This window comes from Danio rerio, chromosome 19, assembly GCF_049306965.1.
Source record: "Danio rerio strain Tuebingen ecotype United States chromosome 19, GRCz12tu, whole genome shotgun sequence".
Classification (NCBI taxonomy): Eukaryota; Metazoa; Chordata; class Actinopteri; order Cypriniformes; family Danionidae; genus Danio; species Danio rerio.
Window position 1 is genome coordinate 5,046,426 of NC_133194.1, and position 20,971 is coordinate 5,067,396.

Consider the following 20,971-nt stretch of genomic DNA (forward strand, 5'->3'; position numbering starts at 1 on the left):
TGAACCAAGCATGGTTACACATATTTATGCTGAAATCATGTTACTTGTCTTTTGGATTTGGATGAAGGTGTAACAAAAATACAAGGGTTTTAATAGTTTTTTATTTTGATTTTGTTCAATGTATTAGAGTAAAACACTGACACATGTACAACTATCTTTATGGGGACTTCTCATCGATGTAGTGAGTTTTTGTGGAGTACATTAACCAAGCATGGTTACACATATTTATACTGAAATCATGTTACTTGTCTTTTGGATTTGGATGAACGTGTAACAAAAATACAAGAGTTTTAATTGTGTTTTATTTTGATTTTGTTCAATGAATTATAGTAAAACACACACATGTACAACTATCTTAATGGGGACTTCCCATCGATGTAGTGATTTTTATTACTGTACAGACGGTATATTCTGTCCCCCTAAATTTTTTTAATTCTTCATACTGTGTGAAATCAGCCATTGTTCCTCCATTGGAACCAAAATAAAGCCCTTACAATGTCAAAATTGACTGGTGTCGCTATTGACCTTATTCTTCAATGCGGAAGTGCGCTCATTTTTGTGATCGTTTTAAAACTTCTGATTCAATTGCCAATGGTAGAAATGACTAGGAATAATGAACGACAGAAAATGGTCAAACTACTTGCTCTAAAAACAATTGTGTTCATGACTATACTTACAAAAAGAAGAGTAATATAATAAAGAAATGTAATTTTGCAACATTAACCTGCAAAACAAGCCGTTTTTAATGTCTGAAAATCAACAGAAGTGAATGAGACCTGAACTCTCGAACCAAAAAGATTTCAATGACTGCGTCTGCTCGAATGCGAAGAATTAGGTCAATACATGTGGGAACACGAGGAATTTAAGGTACACACACACAGATTTAGAGGTCAATATAAAACCTTTTCTTGTTCTTTAACATGTATTATATTATATATGTTGTAAAACTTTTTATTATTTTATTTTATATTACATTATATTGTAATATAAAATAAATTATATATATATTTATAAAATAATATTATAATATAATTATAAATTATATATATATATATATATATATATATATATATATATATATATATATATATATATATATATATAATTTTATATACATTATATTGAATTATTATATTTTATATTCTATCGCATTGTTTTATTGAATTATTTTATATAATAATAAAATATATATTTTTTTGTCAATTGTAAAATAGCTATAGATCAGTATGTGTTAATAATTGTATTTTTTATAATTAATATACATTAATACTACAGTAATATGCAAATAAAATTTCTTCCTATGTAGTTTAAAGCACTAACTGCGATATGATTATTTAAAAACAAAAACTAGTGTAGTCAGTTCCTTTTTTTAAGAAGCAAAAATAGAATAAATCCAATAAGCGCAATCATACACTTGGCGCAATAAGGCACAAGACGTGTTTGGCGCGATTTGTTGCTATTTTCTGACCAGCGCAACTGCAATTTTCACATTTTGCGCCACACTGTTTAAATAGCAAATATATTTGCAACATTTTGTGGACTCATGGATTCGCTGGTCAGAAAAGGAGGTGTGTTAAGGTGCATTGTTGGTGCGTTGCCATGTTGAGGAGCTGAAATAGACCGTGCCATTAACCAACTAAAAGCTGGTGTAAAGTTTATTCATGACTATTTGCATTTGTATAATGTTATTATTATTAACAGTGTTATTTATTATATGCATATTTATAATTGTTTTTATAAAAAAAGTTTGGATTTGTCCACCTGTTGGGTTTTGCAGACGTCTGCATCAACATATTGGGGCATAAGATTAGGAAGTTTGTTTGGATATAACTTGACCACACTTCGTTTGCTGGAAATTAGAACTGAATTTACAAATAATTCTGAAACAGATTTTGCACTTAACAAACGAAATTTAATATGTTGGCTAATTCACAAAAGTAAAGGAGTAAAATAAAAGAGGCTAAATGGAGGAGACTCATTCTTTATCCTTGTGCTGCAGATGCTCTGTTTAACTGTTCTCTCACTAGTGAAGTGTTCAGTTTTTCCACTTACAATGTCTTCCATGTAAATAGCGAATGTGCCATGGCATGACCCAACCGACTCTTAAACGGAATGGGAGATGAGAGACTATTTGGTTTAATGCACATAATGCTCAAAACACAACCATAACTCATTAAAGCCCTGTTTACACTGCCAGTTAAATGTGACCAAATTCCGATTTTTGCTCAAATGGGATAATGGGACACAGATCTGATCTGTTCTATGATCGTGTAAACATGAAAAAAAAAAAAAAGAAACGCATGCATTTGGATATTCAGAGCTCGTTTTCAGGCCTCCTTCATATATCATACCTGCCAACACTCCAGTTTTTCCCGGGAGTCTCCCATATTACCGACCCATCTCCCGTTTTGGTCCCGGAAAACTCCCGGTAGGTAAACAGCAACAACAGAATGTAAGAGGTCAGTCGCCACAAGTTGCTCCCACCAGACCTGAGATCTCTCTCGTACCCACAAATTCCTCTGAATAGTGGAGGACACCATATTTAAATGGCCCTTTCCCTCCTCCTTCTCCTCCACCTCAAGATTTTTTTAAAGTTGGGCGAACTTCACATATTCGCAGAGCGAAAAGCAAGACAATTTTTTTCCACCGTGGCTAGTGTGGAGCAGATGCTAGAAACTGCATTTACGCATGCGCAACGACGTAAATTGTATTGCAAGTGTAAACACATAAATTGGATATGGGACACAATTAAAAGAACGTGTAAACGGACAAGCAACATAATCAATTATAGGCAACAAATCGGAATTGGCCATCAAGACCTGACAGTGTAAATGGGACCTAAGAGAATAAGCATGTTAGATCATGCCCCGCAGAGCAGACCATATTTTTATATCCTTAAAATAGCAAAAGTGGATTAAAAATGCCCTTAATGCTTTTGCGCCATGCGCTTTAGACTATGCACTTAGATTGCTAAAATATAGCCCAAAGTTTAATTTGTGACTTCAGGTTGAAATTCTTTATCATATTTTGCATGTTTTACACTTGACTGCTGTTGCTTGATTTTTAGGGTAAACCAGGAGAGAAGGGAGAGAAAGGAGATCAAGGAAAGCCAGGTGACATGGTGAGCTTTTATTCTTTTCCAGCACTTCCAAATTCATTTTACTCTATTGAAGCAACTCTTGCTGATTGTTCGACTCACCATAAGAGGGCAGTAGTGAGTCAAGTTTGGATGCATCTGAAAATGTTCATTTCCAGCAGCATGTTGCTGTCACTACTGCATCCATAATGAAGTCTGCTGTCAGTCTGAAGAATCACTAGGCAAATTCACTTTCAAGGGAGCAATATGCATGCTTTTGATTTGCAGAACAGCCACCTGGAGTGTTTTACACACTGTCTGACAGGAGATGTTAAGGGATTCAGTGTTGCGTAAGGGAATATTAATAAACCTGAAGGTCAGCCATGTTGTAGCCTATCAGCTTTTATTATGTGCCTCTGTTGGCTACCTTTAAAAGCACTATTCTAATATTGAAAATAATATTTCTGTAGTTTGAGCATATTATATGTATTTTATGTTTTTTTAAAGTTATAATTATGGGTCACTTTATATTATATTATATTATATTATATTATATTATATTATATTATATTATATTATATTATATTATATTTTATTATATTATATTATATTATATTATATTATATTATATTATATTATATTATATTATATCATATTATATGATATTTTATTATATTATTATTTATTATATTATATTATATTATATTATATTATATTATTTATTATATTATATTATATTATATTTTATTTTATTTTATTATATTATATTATATTATTTAATATATTATATTATATTATATTATATTATATTATGTTATGTTATGTTATGTTATATTATATTATATGATAATATATTATATTATATTACATTATATTATGCTGTTGGCTACCTTTAAAATTGTAGTAATTTGCATCATTTTGCAAATCATTTAGTTTGATCATAAACATTTTTTATCTGAACTATGATTTTTTGCACAAAGCTATTAAAAAATTAAAAAATATCAGTGCACTAATATAGAGAAATGACCAAACAATATGTTATGGATATATTTATTGTTAAACTGTTCTCATTTCTTTTGAATATTTAATCTCTTAATAAAAGCACATAACTTTATAAATATTAATCTGCATAATGTATGATACGCACACAATACACTCCACACACATGATAACCTCCATACATATGCACAAATGAGACATTATAAATATGCACACATGATAGACTTCATACATATACACACTCCATACATGGACACATGATACACTCTATACATAGGCACACTCTATGCAAACAGTTGATGATACATTCTATACATATACACACATGATACATTCTATACAATACACATATGTCAGGTTCTGGGACAGAACCTGGGACTCTGGCGTGAAAGTTGAGTGACATTACCACTGAGCCACTGGTGAACACATTGCACACATGATAAACTCCATACATATGCACTCATGATACACTCTATACATATACACACTCAGTTGATGATACACTCTATACATATACAAACATGATGCATTTTATACATATTTATAAACACTTGCACACATGATATACTCCATACATATGCACAGTCCATACATACGGACACATGATGCACTCTATACATAAGCACACATGATACACTCTATACATATTCATACACACATATGAACACTCTACATATACAGACATAAATCCCCTTTATACATATGGACACATGATACATTCTATACATACACACTCCATGATACATTCTATACAATACACATACGACAGGGTCTGGGATAGAATCCGGGTCTCTGGCGTGAAAGTTAAGTGACGTTTGTACTGAGCTAATGGGAGTTGATGAACAGTGCACAAGATATGCATCAAGACTTGCTCATCTTTGGGTTACTATATTATATTTATAATAATAAAAAACACATTTTTAATAAGTATATATTTTGTTTATTATATTGTTGTTATATTACAATTTCAAATTATATTACAAATTGTATTATATTCATAATATACTCATAATAATAATATTAAATAATAATAAAATAGTTTTTAATCAGTATAAATGTTATTTATTAAATTATTGTTATATTACATATTAAAATTATTATATTATATTATATTATATTATATTATATTATATTATATTATATTATATTATATTATATTATATTATATTATATTATATTATTTTATATTATATTATATTATACACATTAAAAAAAAGTTAGATTTATGTAGCTGAATGCATTATTCTATTTTATTTCTAAGGCTGAATTCAAGAGTCTCTAATAAAATAGTCCAGCCACCATGCGATGCATCATTTACACAAGCACAGACAAGCTTGTTACAATGATGTATCTACTCTCACCTGAATTTATTAGTGTGAAATGAGAAATCTCATGTTGAACTACTGCATTTCTCACTAGTTCAGCCAAACGCAATCATTCCTGTCAGAGAAACTGCTTGACTTCATATTCAAAGAGAGCCAAGTTTCAGATTTCTGGAGTAAACTTTGAGAAAGGAAATTACAAAGTCAACACGACAGTAAAGTATACTAGAACAGAACAAAAATATCACACACTGTACACTTTATAGACATGAGTTCTGACTTTAGTAACTGTTAACATTAATATAATAATATCACAATATCTTTGATATTTCCAGGGTCAAAGAGGACTACCTGGAGAGCAAGGTTTCAGAGGACAACCAGGACCTGTGGTAAACCACAAACACGCTTTTAAAGAGACCCTATTTTGTTTTCATGCAATAGATTTGCATAAGGTTATATAAGCAATATCACATGAGTAGCAGTGCATTGTATGTATTGTTAAGAATTGTATTGTGTAATGTATTGTGATTTATGTTAGCTATGTATGCTATGCTATCTCAAACAGCACTCTTGTTCAGTAGCCAGTGCACTGATCAGGTGGTTAGCCATTTTAAATCTTGTCTCGAGCTCAAAAATACAGTGCACTGAAATGTTTGCAATGAATCGTGAAAATCAGGGCGTATTGATAAGTGTTATGCGGTTAAACATATACGCATTAAAGGTCAGCTGTGTTAGTGTTGCAGTTTCAGTTCATGTCCTCATCCTTTAAAAATGCATACAAAGTGAATTTGAAATAGAATTTGAGTATACAATCTTTGATCATTCACACAAGCTGACTATGATGGTAACAGTTAGTCCTTATTTTTCATATTCCATATTTTTAGAGCAATTGAGATGTTTCTTGTGTGTCTGAGGTGTTGTTTATGTGCTCAGGGCCCTAAGGGTGATGCTGGTGATAAAGGAGAGCCAGGCAGACACGGAGACCCAGTGAGTTTGTCTTGCTCTCTCACATGATGTTTTTTGTTGTTGTTGTTGTTGTTGTTGTTGTCATCATAACTTTTCACTGTCACAACTTTTAATGTTTTAGGGTCCGCCTGGATTGATGGGCCCTCAGGGGTCCCGAGGACTGCCAGGGAATGTGGTAAGTTCCTCAATAAATCCTTGCCTTTTTTGACATCCAAAATACAAACTCTGTGTCAAGAAATATACAGTGGGGGAAAAGGTATTGAAAACATCACCATTTTTCGGAGAAAATATATTTCTAAAGGTGCCGAAATTTTCACCGGATGTTGGTACCAACCAAAGAAATGCATATATAAAAAAAGAAACCAAAACTAATTAGTTTATAAATGAAGTTATGTGTAATAAACTGAAATGACAAAGGCAAAAAGTATTGAACACATGAAGATAGGGAGGTGTAAAAAGGCATGGACAGTTCAGACAGCAGTGAAATCTCTGAGCTGAAATCTCTCAGTAGTTCTTCAGCAACCCTCTGCCCTTTGTCATTGTAAATTAATATCAGCTGCTTCAGTCCAACATCTACATTAGTAGGATTATAAAGATGAAAGCCGGGTGGACATTTCAGCAAGACAATGATCCAAAACACAGCCAAGGAAACTCTCAAATGCTTTCAGAGAAAGAAAATCAAGCTGTGGAATGGCCAAGCCAATCACCTGATGTGAATCCAGTAGAGTTACAAAATGAAGATCAGATTTGATTGATGAAACCCACAGAACCATCAAGATTTTTACACTATTGAAGTCTGTGAAAAACTCACACCTGAGCAATGCATGTGACTTCATTCTCCATATGAGAGGCGTCTTTTCCTAAGTTAAAAAAAGTAACTGTATAAACAATACATATAAGCAAATCAAGATTTTAACCACTAATCTATCAGATCTATTTACTGTAGCTATAGTTTGTGTAGCATTACTTTCACAGAAAAATTGTCTTGCTTAATGTAACTTAAGACTATTTGTCGCACATATACTGAATTATAATGGATTTTGTCGATTGACAACTGAATATACACAAAATATATGATGGTGAAACCTTTGAGAAGTATCGAAAATAGACTAAATCTTGTTAAATCTGTGGATACAGTTGATCTTACAAAATGTTTTCCACATTTCCACAAATCTTAGTTGTTTCACACTATACACAAATGGTGCCACTCAGTCTTTTTGCCACTCAGTGGACAGAATCACGGTCACTCCAGAAATCTCTTGGATTTGATTACAATGATCTTGATTTTCCTTTCAAGAAATACAATTATTTCTGGATAAAACAAGGGGTCTTTTATTTAGTTTTTGTCATTTTTGGGGTCTTTGTATTTTTAAAGAATTAACTAATAAAAACTGATAATTTTACTACAATAAATTAAGAGTTTTTAAGGAATAAATTAATTTTTTTTTTCATTTCATTTTTATTTTGAGTGTTAAAAATGTTTCTAATTAACTATTATAACTATAATAATTATGACTAAACCCTTTGGTTTTGGTCTAGGGTTTGGCTCATGTCCATAATTTAAATTTTATTGCTAAATATTGTTTGTGTGCTAAATTGTGTGTGTGTGTTTTTCAGGGTATTCCAGGCAGCATTGGCCCACCTGGTATTGCTGGTCAGAAAGGAGACAAGGTATGATTAATAATAATAATAATAATAATAATAATACTTATTTTATATACTGTAAAAACAAATAGCATGTCTAGCTGTGTTGATGTTTAGATATTAAATTAGTCGGATTGATATTTTAAATTTCTTTTAAATTATTTATATATTGTTTAATTTTTGTAACTCAGATAATTAACAGTAATAATATTAATAATTCACCCTATTAATAACTGATCTTATTAACAGGGAGATGGAGGAAAAGATGGCCCTCCTGGACCCCCTGGTCCAACCGGTGAGCCTGGTTTAAGAGGAGAAATTGGTTTGCCAGGAAAAGGCAAAGAGGGAGAAAAGGTAATGCATTTCTCTAGAGAATTCATCAGTTTGATAACAGCGATTATACTTTTTAATAGTGTTACTGTTGTAAATGTTCCGTGCCGATTTTCAGAACTACTAACAAAACAATTAGGTTTAAAAGCAGTGATCAGGCATTTTGTTTCATTCTTGTTTTACAGTTTCCCACCCATGAGCGTTTAATAAGCATCACATTGTGTTTACCTCCTCATGCACTGGAGAATCTGAAAGTTGTTTACGCTAACGTTTTCCATTTATATTCGCTGATTGTGGTTAAACGCAGTGAAACGTGGAGCATAAAACTACCACACATTAAACTAATGAGTCAACAGGACCACGACTGCAGGTGTTACAGGGGGAACGGGGCTTGTTTTATAGCTACTGCTGCTTTCTTTTTCCAGCTAGACCCACATCCAGAGTCTAACAAAGATACTTGCATTCTAATGCCTCTTTACAATTTTCAAGTTTTTTTATTGATATTATTTTACATTATTGATCTTAAACCAAACACCATCATCATGATTTACTTAAATTGGATTTTTCAGTAAATCATGGCTTAAGTTTCATTTCATTTGCCTCAAAAAGCTGTTTTATGTTTATGTTTAAAATATTTATTAATAAAAAAAAAAAATTGTGATAGGGAAAGTTGAAGGATTATTATAATTCCTTACATTTATACAGCACTTATATGGGCACTCGAAGCGCTTTACACAATGGGGGGGGGGATCTCCTCATCCACCACCAGTGTGCAGCATTCACCTGGATGACATGACGGCAGCCATTTTGCGCCAGATCGCATACTGATGATAAAAGTAGAGAGTGAAACTGGCATAACAATAGTTATCTGTTTTTGTTGAATTACAGGGCGACGCAGGACCTCCAGGTATAGCCGGACCTCCCGGACTGAGGGTAATGAGACCACTTCTACAAATGTTTTCTTGTTCAAAGAAAGACGCTTCATTTTGTCTTCTGTCAGCAAGGTCTTACTGCTTATTTTTCATCATAAGCACTTGTGAGCTCCCTAGGGGCATTTCATTTATGTGGTGATTTATTTATATATATATATATATATATATATATATATATATATATATATATATATATATATATATATATATATATATATATATTTAGGGCTGTCAAAATTAATGCGTTAACGCATGTGATTATTGTAAAATATTTAACGCGTTAAAAAAAAATAACGCAAATAACGCAGTTGCAGGTTTTTTTTATTTCCTGTTGTGGCCGACGTGTGTTTAGGCGCCTTGGGCAGCAGAATAGAGAGCGTACCCCCCAGTCTTCACTTTCATCAGCTACACCGACTCTCTCCCTCATGAATCTCGCACATCAGCAAACTGGTCACTTTCTTTTTCACTTTTGGGTTGAGGGCGTCGTGATTGTCGTTTGCCTAGAGCGCCAGGTTCACCTTGCTCTGGCCCTGCGTGTGTTTAACATGCAAAGAAATTTGAATAAAACCAAAGACGCGCTTTTAGAAGGAAAGTTTCAGTATAAAACAATTAATGTCGCATCATCCTGCGTTTCCTTCAGAGTTTCATGCAGTTTCAGGTGTTTAAATTTTTAATTTTTAAACTTTAACTGCAGTTTAGCAGTTCACTTTCATTCTGCAGATTTTCATTCAGGATGTTTTAATGGAATTTGATACCGCATGACGAATGGAAAGAAAAACCTCCGCATTTCGGGACTTGCGTGATCCTTTAAGGCAGGGGTGTCCAAACTTTCTGGGCCGAGGGCCAGATGCAAAAAAAAAAAACGTTGTCGCGGGCCAAATTTTACATACATCACACAGACACGCATATATATGTATGTATGTATTTATGTAACGGAGAGAAGATTTTTTTCCACACATTTCTAAACATAATAGGTTTAATAACTCATTTCTAATAACTGATTTATTTTATCTTTGTCATGATGACAGTATATAATATTTGACTAGATATTTTTTAAGACACTTCTATACAGCTTAAAGTGACATTTAAAGGCTTAACTAGGTTAATTAAGTTAACTAGTCAAGTTAAGGTAATTAGGCAAGTTATTTTATAACAATGGTTTGTTCTGAAGACTTAAGGGGCTAATAATTTTGACCTTAAAATGGTTCATAAAAAATAAAAACTGCTTTTATTCTAGCCAAAATAAAATAAATAAGTCTTTCTCCAGAAGAAAAAATATTATCAGACATACTGTGAAAATGTCCTTGCTAAACATAATTTGGGAAATATTTAAAAAAGAAGAAATAAATCAAAGAGGGGCTAATAATTCAGACTTCAACTGTGTATAGATAGATAGATAGATAGATAGATAGATAGATAGATAGATAGATAGATAGATAGATAGATAGATAGATAGATAGATAGATAGATAGATAGATAGATAGATAGATAGATAGATCATAACAAGAACTGCTGCTTAATTGAATGCATGTAATAGCGACACCCGGTGGTTATTTATTGAATTACGTTCATTTTTGTTTAGCGGGCCAGATTCTATTGATATTTATAAAAAGCCTCGCGGGCCGCCACAAAACTGATTGCGGGCCGCAGATGGCCCACGGGCCGTAGTTTGGACACCCCTGCTTTAAGGTATTAAAAAAAGCGCTGCTTACATGGTAGACTCTTAATCAGTATTATCTTAATCATAAAAGCGGAGTGTTGGTGTCCAGATGGATAAAAAGTCAGACAGACCTGCAGAAGCCCTGTTATATAGTAAGGTGGAGTTATAGTTATGTCTTCATGTTTATCCCTTTATATTTTGTGTATTAGGGTTTGCCCGGTAATCAGGGGATGCAAGGGATGCCAGGAAACAGAGGACCACCAGGAGAGGGAAGCCCTGGATCTCAGGTAAACACACACTCACTATTTAATCAAAACAGTCATTTTCTCATTATCAGTTAGTGAAACAAATGACTTACCTAAAAGGTCACATGGAAAAAAAAACATGACTAAAAACTGACTGTTGTTAATATGAAAAAGGGATTGAAACCAATGATTCTAACAGATGACATATGCACATGCAAACATGCATATTTACTAACACATGCATAAAAACTTGTTGTTAAAAGTATGCTGCATATACGTACTATGGGGAAGCTTTTCCAACTTTTCTGACCCTATTCAATATCTCTTACTGTGTGGATCTGAAGTGAGACACATTTCACTATGCTTATAGTTGATTGATATTCTACATCTCACTTTAGGGGCCTCCAGGACCTGCGGGACCACCGGGTGCAGCGGTAAAGGATCTGTGCATGTGTATCTTAGTTTAAAATGAGACATGTTCAAAGAAAAGCCCTAAAGTGACATGTCATGTTTGATATTTAGGGTTTGAGAGGACCCCCAGGAGTGGCTGGAGTACAGGGACCTGCTGGACATAATGTAGGATTCATTTTGATTTGATTAATTATTTGTGGCAGTTCAAAGGCATTGTAGAAACTAAACTAAACTGAAACTGTGGTCAGTGGAAAACTTGACAAATTGATTTAATAGAATGTTTTCAATCAGAAGTATGAAGGAACAGCAAGCAACAACATGACCTTTACATTTCTCTAACAGATATTCAATTCTAAGTATATGTTTTAATTTAAAGGTGCGGTGTGTAAGTTTGACACCCAGTGGTTAAACTAAGTATTACATTCCTGGATCAAAACAAACTCAAGAGCAGGTTGCCAGATTGACGGAGCGAGTCTGACGATCGAGCCTAAGAGCTGATTTAAGTCGTGTTCTAAATTAAAGCACTAGCATATTCAATGGAGTTTTTGTCCTAATCAACCCCTTGAATTGATATATTGGAAACGGCTTCTATTTCTTGCAGCTGAACTGACAATGATCACCTCAGGTGTACCTCATGTGCTTTATTCAGTGTTAAGTGCTAATACTGTGAGTTTGAATGCCATTTTACATGAGATTTATTGCCATACTACTGAAAGCAGCAGCAGATAGTTCACCTCAGATCTTGAAAATAAAACATTTGAAATTGAACTTTAGAACTGAGAACTAATGCAAACCATGATTCGGCATGTACGCTTAATAATGTTAAAGAAGTTTAATATGCATTAATAAGATCTTAAACCTTACCATTTCGTAAGTTAGTGTATATTCTGTGCTTCTGAATGGCTGTATTTGCATTTCTGTCGTGTTTTTGTCTGGTGCAAGCAGCCAAACTGCTTATCACCGAAAATCTCGTCATGTAGCATGTTGTTAGGACAAGCGGTTACAATCTAACCTGCTCACTTAATGTTTACACTCTTATTATTTATTTGCTAATTAATAACCTCATGTGGAACTCTGAATCTGCGTCAGATTTGGCAGTCTGCTACTGTCCACTTCGATTTTCGATGCATGCTTTGAGAGCCTTTCTGAATGACTGAATGAATGAAATACGTGGTTTTCTACCAAGGCATCCCGGGATGTTGAACTATAATTGGCTAAACTGGCATTGAGTGGGTTAAAAGAACCGAAACAAAGACAGTGGCTGTTTCTCAATTCCAAGAATGCAGAGAACGGACTTGCGTTCTTCTGGAGACCGGTCTTGCCAGGTGTCCTCGGAAGAACGAACTCAGGAGACCGCGAGGACAGAGAACGCGTCCTGTGAGAAATGAGATGCTGCGTTCTTCCTGATGGTCACGTGACCTTCTCGCATTTTAAATAGTAAATTATTGAAACGTTACAGCATTTATACAACGATTTATGGTTTTTCAACTTTTCAAAATATATGCTCTGCATAAAAACATTATAAATATACTCTGCACAATATAAATAAAACAGATTTTAAAACGAATTTCAGCAAACAAACACCCTTAATGTGTTTATTCCTTTATTAAGATGTCCATGGTAATGTTTAGTTTCATTTAGGGAAACTCCTGAGGTTAATATGTTATATCTCTAAACTTTAATAATACATCTAAATAAAATGCTGCGCTTCCCACCTCCAGTCGCAATGACTTCTGGGACTTCCAGAGCGAGTTCGGTGCTCAAGTCTGCTTCAATGCGTCCTCGATATCAAGAACACATCCGGGAAGTTTCACGCGTCCTCTGTACTTGCGGTCTTGAGTATTGGAACTGAACTTAGGCAGCTGATGATGATGTTACACGAGAACACGAAGACGCAAGACCGCTGAAGAACGCATATTGGGAAACAGACAGTGTTCCGGCATTCAAAACACATTTTCAAAGCAGAATATCTGACTTCAGCATTGTTTTTCAGATAAACAAGAATGTTTCCTAAATATCTGCACACATATTATGGTGTTTTTATGCTTTAGAAAAGTCAAAAACGTGCACGCAGCACCTTAAAATTAACATGGTCTTGTATTATGCAACATAAAGGGGAAAAAATAAACATCACCACCCAGCACACTATCACGCAGGCAAAATCTACTGCAGACCTTCTTTATTTTTAGTAATTTTTAGCAGAAATTTCCCAGAAATAGAAATAAATGTATTAAATAATAATAATAACTGCTATTTAATGTTTAGAATGCAGATCTAATTATTCCACTTGTTTGGTAAACAAAGCTACAATAAGTCCCTCGTATATCATATCTACTAAAAGAAAATACAATCTTACAAACTGTATTGTACGTTAATCATCAAAAGATCCTAATTATCCAATAATATGACTAAATGTATTTAATAAATGAGTAAATGTGTACAGAATATTTACACACATTTACAAAAGTGATCAAAAAAATAAATAGATTAAATGATGGGCTCAAAAAGGTTTCTGCAGATGCAGATTCATCATATTCTGCACCTGTACGATGACAATGTGTTGAGTTTCACTGCACTGCTGTGGATCACAGTTGAGTAGTCTTGGGAATACGGTGTCATTTAGTGTCTAACAAGGTTTAAATGTGAGGTTCAGCAGCCATCAGGATTCATGTGTGTGAGTTTGTGTCTACTTTTAGGGTATACCTGGAAGACCAGGAGAGAAGGGCTCCCCTGGAGAACCAGTGAGTGATACCTGTGTCAATAAAAAAAAAACTAATTCATCAATTAGGTTGACACTATTAATCAGTCCCTCCAGAATGTTGCAGGTAGTTCTTGAGATTTAAAGAAGTACAATATTTTTTGTGGGTTTTGATAGCAGATGATTCCATAAGTTTGAGTAAAGGGCATTTTAGGCTGCAGATATTTCTTCCAAATCCTGTAGGGACTGATTAATATTCACCTGCTGATGATGGATCATGCAGCGTATGCTTGGATTATGAATCTCATATAAGGTTTTTAACTGAATTTTGTTTTCCAGGGAAAAGCTGCAGACCTTTCTGATCTAAACCTGAAGGTATCAGCACGCGTCCATCAAGCCCTGCAAATATCATTAATTTATTCATCATTCATTCATCAATTCATCTGTCCATTCTTCCTATCATTGAACACAAGCCAGCTCTTTAACTCAGTGTGACGTAAACATTCAACATCGATCCATGGGCTCTATTTTGACGGTCCATGCGCAGGGCGCAAACGCTTTCAGGGCGTGTCGGAACGCATTTTTGCTAATTTAAGGATGGGAAAATCTGCTTTGCGCCATGGCGCATGGTCTAAAAGGGTTGAGTTTATTTTCTTAATGAGTTATAGGTGTGTTTTGAGAATAAACCAATTAGAGTCTCATCTCCCATTCCCTTTAAGAGCCAGCTGCGTCGCGCCAAGAGCGCATTCGCTATTTACAGGATGCAAAGTAAGTCTAAGTGGAAAAAATGAGCATTTCACAAGCAAACAGTTAACAGTTGACAGTTTTTTAACAGAAAACTGTTAAACAGAGCATCTACTGCGTGAGAATGAGAGATAATGGATCTACTTTCACATTCGCTCTTGGATAGGGAAACCTTTACGCACAGACATCAATTAGCCTATAAATAATTAATTTCGTTTGTTAAGCGCAAATATTCGTTTCAAAACTATTTCTAAATTCAGTTCTAATTTCCAGCAAACGAATAATTGAACAAGAATGACCAAGTGTGGTCAAAATACTGAGCTATTTCCAAATACACCTGCCATGCCCCATATGGTCTAAAACCTGACAGGTGGGCAAATCTAAGCTTGTTTTTAATAAAACAAATATAAATATGGATATAATAAATAATTCTGCTAATAATAATAACATTATACAAAAGCAAATTGTTATGAATGAACTGAAAAAGCCTCCCGAGATGAAGAAGACATAAAAGCAGTGATTTTTCATATTTATGTAGGCTAGAAAATAATATGTTTTGTAATATTTTAATCCTTTATATTTATATTCTATATCTATTCTTATTATATCCTAAATATATCCTTAATATTAAAATTTTTTCATATGTAAAGATATTTGCCTATTGCTCTCTTGTGCGTATTAAGCAGTTTGTAAGCGAGGCGCAACTCTGCGCCGGAGTTTAGACCGGGTTTGTTTTGGTCTAATAAAAAATCTATTGTAGTTTCTCAAAATAGCAACGCGCCAGCGGTCCGCCTTCCTTTTTAGAGCAGAACGCCTATGGGCGCACAAATGAGCGCAAATGCATTTGCTATTTAAACAGCGTAGCGCAACGCCTCAAAACGACTCTTGCGCCAAGCTGAAACTACCAAAAGACTATTGCGCCGCGCCTTGCGCCACTTTGCACCGGATGTATGATAGGGCCCCATATGTGTCTATTCCCCAACTCCATTCATCCATTCATTGATCCATTCATTCATCCAATTATTCTTCTTACCATGCATCCACCCATCTCTCCATCCATCCCACTAATGTAACATAACTATTTAGGATATAATACAGTTTAAAATGTAATAAATAGATAGACTACTTAGGTGTATTGAAACACATTAAAGGAAAATACATCTGAATCTGAAGGTTCTTTTGTAAGCTTGAAAGTAAAGAAAGTACTTGTAAAACTTGCAGCTAACTTTCTGCTTGATTTGATTGGACAGCTCCATTAAATCATTATTACAGCATTAAAGTTCATATGCCGTTTGCCTTTATTGATCTAATATTTGACATTTAAATTTGTAACCAGAAATAGTGCTGTTTAATTTAGCTATTTCTTGTTTTTCCATTCTTGGTAATTCTTGGCTTTGCCTTTTCTCTTTCTCAGGGTGTGTGTTCAGATTGTCCTGCTGGGCCGCCTGGACAACCAGGTATTCCAGGACCTCCGGGTGACAAAGGTCATTCTGGACCACCAGGGAAGAACGGACAGGATGGATATGCGGTGAGCATCTTCTTCTTCATTGTTTAATCCTGATTTTAAAATGTGAGTGGAGTGAAAACAAGTGTCATTTATTCATCTTACAACCTGTTAAATATGCAAATTAGAAAATATTTGAATTTTGGTTAAATTGATGACACTTGCAGGGTGCTCCCGGACCAACAGGACCTGCAGGACCGCCTGGTAGTGATGGAGCCAAGGTTAGAATCTAAATTAGACTGTATTTACACACATAAAACAAAAGTCCATGTTTAATATTGAATAATTTGGGTTCTGTTAAAGGGAGTCAAAGGTGACAGAGGCCCTGCAGGCACACCTGGAGATAAGGGTGAAAAGGTACTCACAACAACCTACCTTTTTCAGAACATATTTAAGTTTGTTTTGTAAGCCTTTTTGACATACTGTTGATTTGTATTTATCCAGGGTGCCCCAGGACCTCCTGGTTATCCAGGAGCCGCAGGAGCCATGGGTCAACCTGTGAGCATTTTAAAACTTAAAAACCTTCATAAAGGAAACACTTTCAGTTAGATGGATTAAAAAAACACTTTACTGACATTATTGTCTTGATTTAAAGGGTAATGATGGAAACCCTGGACCTGTAGGAACCCCTGGACCTCCTGGAGAAAAGGCATGTTTACTATGTAGTCTTCTGTAATTTGAATATGTATTATTTTGGATGGTTTACAATAGCTGATCGCCATGCCTATGTGCTTTACTAGGGTAAAGAAGGAATGACTGGAATTCAGGGACCTCCAGGTCTGCCAGGTCTAATGGTACGTTATGTCTTTTTTTAAATATGTGCACATTTTTAGAATGCATAGACTACTATTCAAAATAACTCTCTGTTATGCTTACTTGATGAATATATTAAGCACAGGAATGTAAATAGCTTTATGCTAATATTCATTCAATCATTCATTCATTTTCTTGTCGGCTTAGTCCCTTTATTAATCCGGGGTCGCCACAGCGGTATGAACCGCCAACTTATCCAGCAAGTTTTTACGCAGCGGATGCCCTTCCAGCCGCAACCCATCTCTGGGAAACATCCACACACACGTTCATACACTACGGACAATTTATGCCTAGTTCAGACTGTGTAATTTTACCCCCGATTTTGGCTCGCCGACAGGTTTTGAGAAATCGCCGACAAATGTCTGAAATCACAGGCAAATTGCTGCTCGTGCACGTGAGTGACAATCACACAGTATGAACGATCAAAGATGCGATCTGAGAGAATCGCCGATGAGTCGCTGATGCCTGTGAGATATTTGGCATGCTAAATATCTGGAGCTGTCGGCGATTCAAATCATGCCGTGTGAATTGAGTTTTGACTGAAAATAACATCAGCCATCGCCTACAGCCAATGAGAGAGCGCCATTCGCTTGTGTGTGTGTGTGTGTGTGTGTGTATACATGCTGCAGTTCAGCGGGAGGCTGGGGAAGAAGTTAAAAGCGCTCTTTTTTGGTTTATTTGGACCCACGAAATGGAGGGAAAACTAGTGGAGGTTTGACAGGACTCAGGAGCACCCGTGTCTGTTTGACGTTTCATACAGAAAGAAATTAGTTTATTAACAACGTTGAGGAGAAATGGCTAATTCCCTTTAAACCCAGGTGAGCAAACATGTACATGTTCTACCCCATTAAAGGCTTTTTTCATTATGTAGTTAATAACAAAAGATATACTACTGGTTTTTGGCTGTGAGATGTAGTTTGGACGAAGTTGTCGGCGATTCTTCCTATAGTAAAGTCATGCAATGTGAAAGTCCCTGTCGCCGATCCATCTTGCAGTGTAAACAAAGCAGCGACGAAACGCTAGCCCAGATAGTCATGCAGTGTGAAAACATCTGTGACACGACTACTTTCAAAATCATGCAGTCTGAACTCGGCATTAGTCTACCCAATTTACCTGTACCGCATGTCTTTGCACTATGGGGGAAACCGGAGCACCCGGATGAAACCCACGCAAACGCAGGGAGAACATGCAAACTCCACACAGAAACGCCAACTGAGTCGAGGCTCGACCCAGCGACCTTCTTGCTGTGAGGTGACAGCACTACCTACTGCGCCACTGCTTTGCCATTTTATGCTAATATAATAAAAATAAAATATATATTTTGTTTCTGTAATGCAACAATGTTTTTATCAGCCATTACTGCAGTCTTCAGTGCCACATATTCCTTCAGAAATCATTTTAACTTGCTGATTTGGAAACATTTTGTATTAGTGTTAAAAACACTTGTGTATTGTGTGATACATATGAACTAGATTATTTGATAAGTAGATTTAAAACATGTGCTTGAAATACAATAAAAAGAACATGTAATATTATCTTTCCTGTCTGTTTTAATCTATTTAATGCCAATTTTAGTTGTTCCTTGATACTACTTTTTGTTTCATGTAGGGTATGATGGGTAAACCTGGAAAGGATGGAAGACCAGGAGAATCAGGAGAGCCTGTATGAGTCTGATATTCTGTCCAACAATACTTATTTCTTTACAGTATGCACAGAAATAACAACATTAACATAAAAAAATTAAAAAATTTCTTATTTTTTCCTGCTTACAGGGTAAACAGGGAGAACCAGGACAGCCAGGAAGAGACGGACTCAGAGGAATGCCTGTGAGTGAATAAAAACACTGCATCCTGTAAGACCTGACATTATGATCCATTTGTACATTTTACACTAGGTGGGAATGAGAATGTGTCTCCTTCTGATTATCAATAGTCAAAACGCATATCTTAATACCCGTCGTGAACAAGACCTTTATTACGTATGATTTTCTGTGCAAAGTTGGACTATCAGAACTCTTTTACTTCACTAACAAATACACTGGTGTTATGATTCCTGTGCATTTAAACAAAAGACTGAACAAGTACATCTTTTTCCTAGGGCTTCAAAGGTCACAGAGGAGAGCCCGGACCACCAGGGTCAAAGGTTAGTGAGTGATTAATAATGTTCATACCCATTCAGTTGAAAAACCACAGAATTTAAACAGTAGGGCTGCACAATATATCGTTTCAGCATCAAGATCGTAATATACACATATCCACAACAGATACATCGTAGCATTTGCAATGTCCAGTCGTTATTATAGTTGATCAGGAACAATAGTTGGTCATTGCAAAGTATATGTGATTATTATTAATCCTTTCTAGAGAGCTTATAACATTTTAGCTTTAGACTGCATGGATTATTTATATTTATTTATGCAATGAAGACTGTCTAATTCAGTCTGAATATTATTCAAGTTTAGATTCTCTGGCTTGACCCGACCCGACCCAACCAGCCGATATTTCCTGGCACTATTTTCGGGCCGGGCCATGATCAAGCATTTGTTTGTGTGTGTGTGTGTGTGTGTTTTTTTTTTGTTTGTTTGTTTAGTCATTGCTTAATTAGCCTAATTGGGTGGACAGCTAATTAATAATTAGATAATATAATTAGAAATATTATACAAATATTTTAGCAAAGTCGGCATAAGCAGGGCCAGACGGAATCTGAGGACGTTTTTTGCTCTTTCTGCGGAGAATTTTGGTAAAAATCTGCAGATTTCTGCGGCATTATTTTGGGAGTTTGTAGCGGAGTATCATAACTAAAACCTTAATATATTAAATAAAAAAGTAATTTATTACTGAATAAAAACATATTTACACATTTACTCAAGTAAATAAACAGAATTAATAATGGGCTAAAAATCTGCGGAATTCTGCGGAAAATCTGTGGAAAATCTGCGGTATTCTGCGCGCGCAGATTCCCTGTGGGCGTAGGCATAAGCAACAAGAGTGAGTCTACAAAGTTGCACAATTCACAACAGTAGCTATCTTTCCATCCAAAAATGCGAATAAACTTTTTGCGCAAAACTGGATTATCGCATAAAAGTTTTTGCTTATGAAGCATCGTTTCCATCCAACGAGTCAAAGCGAACAAAATCGTCACTTCCTGATTAACTGGCGCCAAATATCAACAGTAAAAACTGCATTTGCTGCAGTAGGAGAAGCTGCATCAATCTTTTCTAAATGAATGCGCCTCAGAAGACAATCCTGACAAGCAGTGAGCGCGCAGAGGCGTTTGAAGGTGTCAGACGCGGAGCACAGGCGCTCTTGATTCTGGAGGTCATTAATAATATAATAACATTAATACTGAAATGGTAAGGCGTTTTATAATGACCAAAACAACATTTTAGATGTTTTATAATGTGCTCAGCCTGACGTTTTATCCATTCACACACATTTTAAGCATCACATGATCTCTTTTAACAAAATCACATGACCTTTTTTTAATGCACATGCTGGAGTTTGTGCGGTAAAAGTGTTTCCATCGCAGTTTATGCGCATCTTTTCTTATCGAATAAAAAGTTTACCTACCCAGTTAGGCGCATAAGTTTTTTATGCACATTTTCAAAATTTATGCGCATCATGGCGT

The 20,971-nt window shown here is 35.1% G+C and overlaps 1 protein-coding gene across 4 annotated transcripts in view; it reads left to right on the forward strand.

Annotated features, from left to right (window-relative positions):
• Positions 1-20,971, forward strand: part of col22a1 (collagen, type XXII, alpha 1) — a 129,822-nt gene that overhangs the window by 98,984 nt on the left and 9,867 nt on the right. For all 4 annotated transcript variants that reach the window (XM_073930460.1, XM_073930461.1, XM_073930462.1 and 1 more), the window contains 21 exon segments: positions 3,068-3,121; positions 5,733-5,786; positions 6,331-6,384; positions 6,485-6,538; positions 7,981-8,034; positions 8,257-8,361; positions 9,226-9,270; positions 11,139-11,216; positions 11,573-11,608; positions 11,697-11,750; positions 14,282-14,326; positions 14,623-14,658; positions 16,442-16,555; positions 16,699-16,752; positions 16,835-16,888; positions 16,976-17,029; positions 17,127-17,180; positions 17,272-17,325; positions 18,953-19,006; positions 19,117-19,170; positions 19,442-19,486. In XM_073930460.1, the coding sequence (XP_073786561.1) occupies positions 3,068-3,121; positions 5,733-5,786; positions 6,331-6,384; positions 6,485-6,538; positions 7,981-8,034; positions 8,257-8,361; positions 9,226-9,270; positions 11,139-11,216; positions 11,573-11,608; positions 11,697-11,750; positions 14,282-14,326; positions 14,623-14,658; positions 16,442-16,555; positions 16,699-16,752; positions 16,835-16,888; positions 16,976-17,029; positions 17,127-17,180; positions 17,272-17,325; positions 18,953-19,006; positions 19,117-19,170; positions 19,442-19,486 (1,206 nt within the window).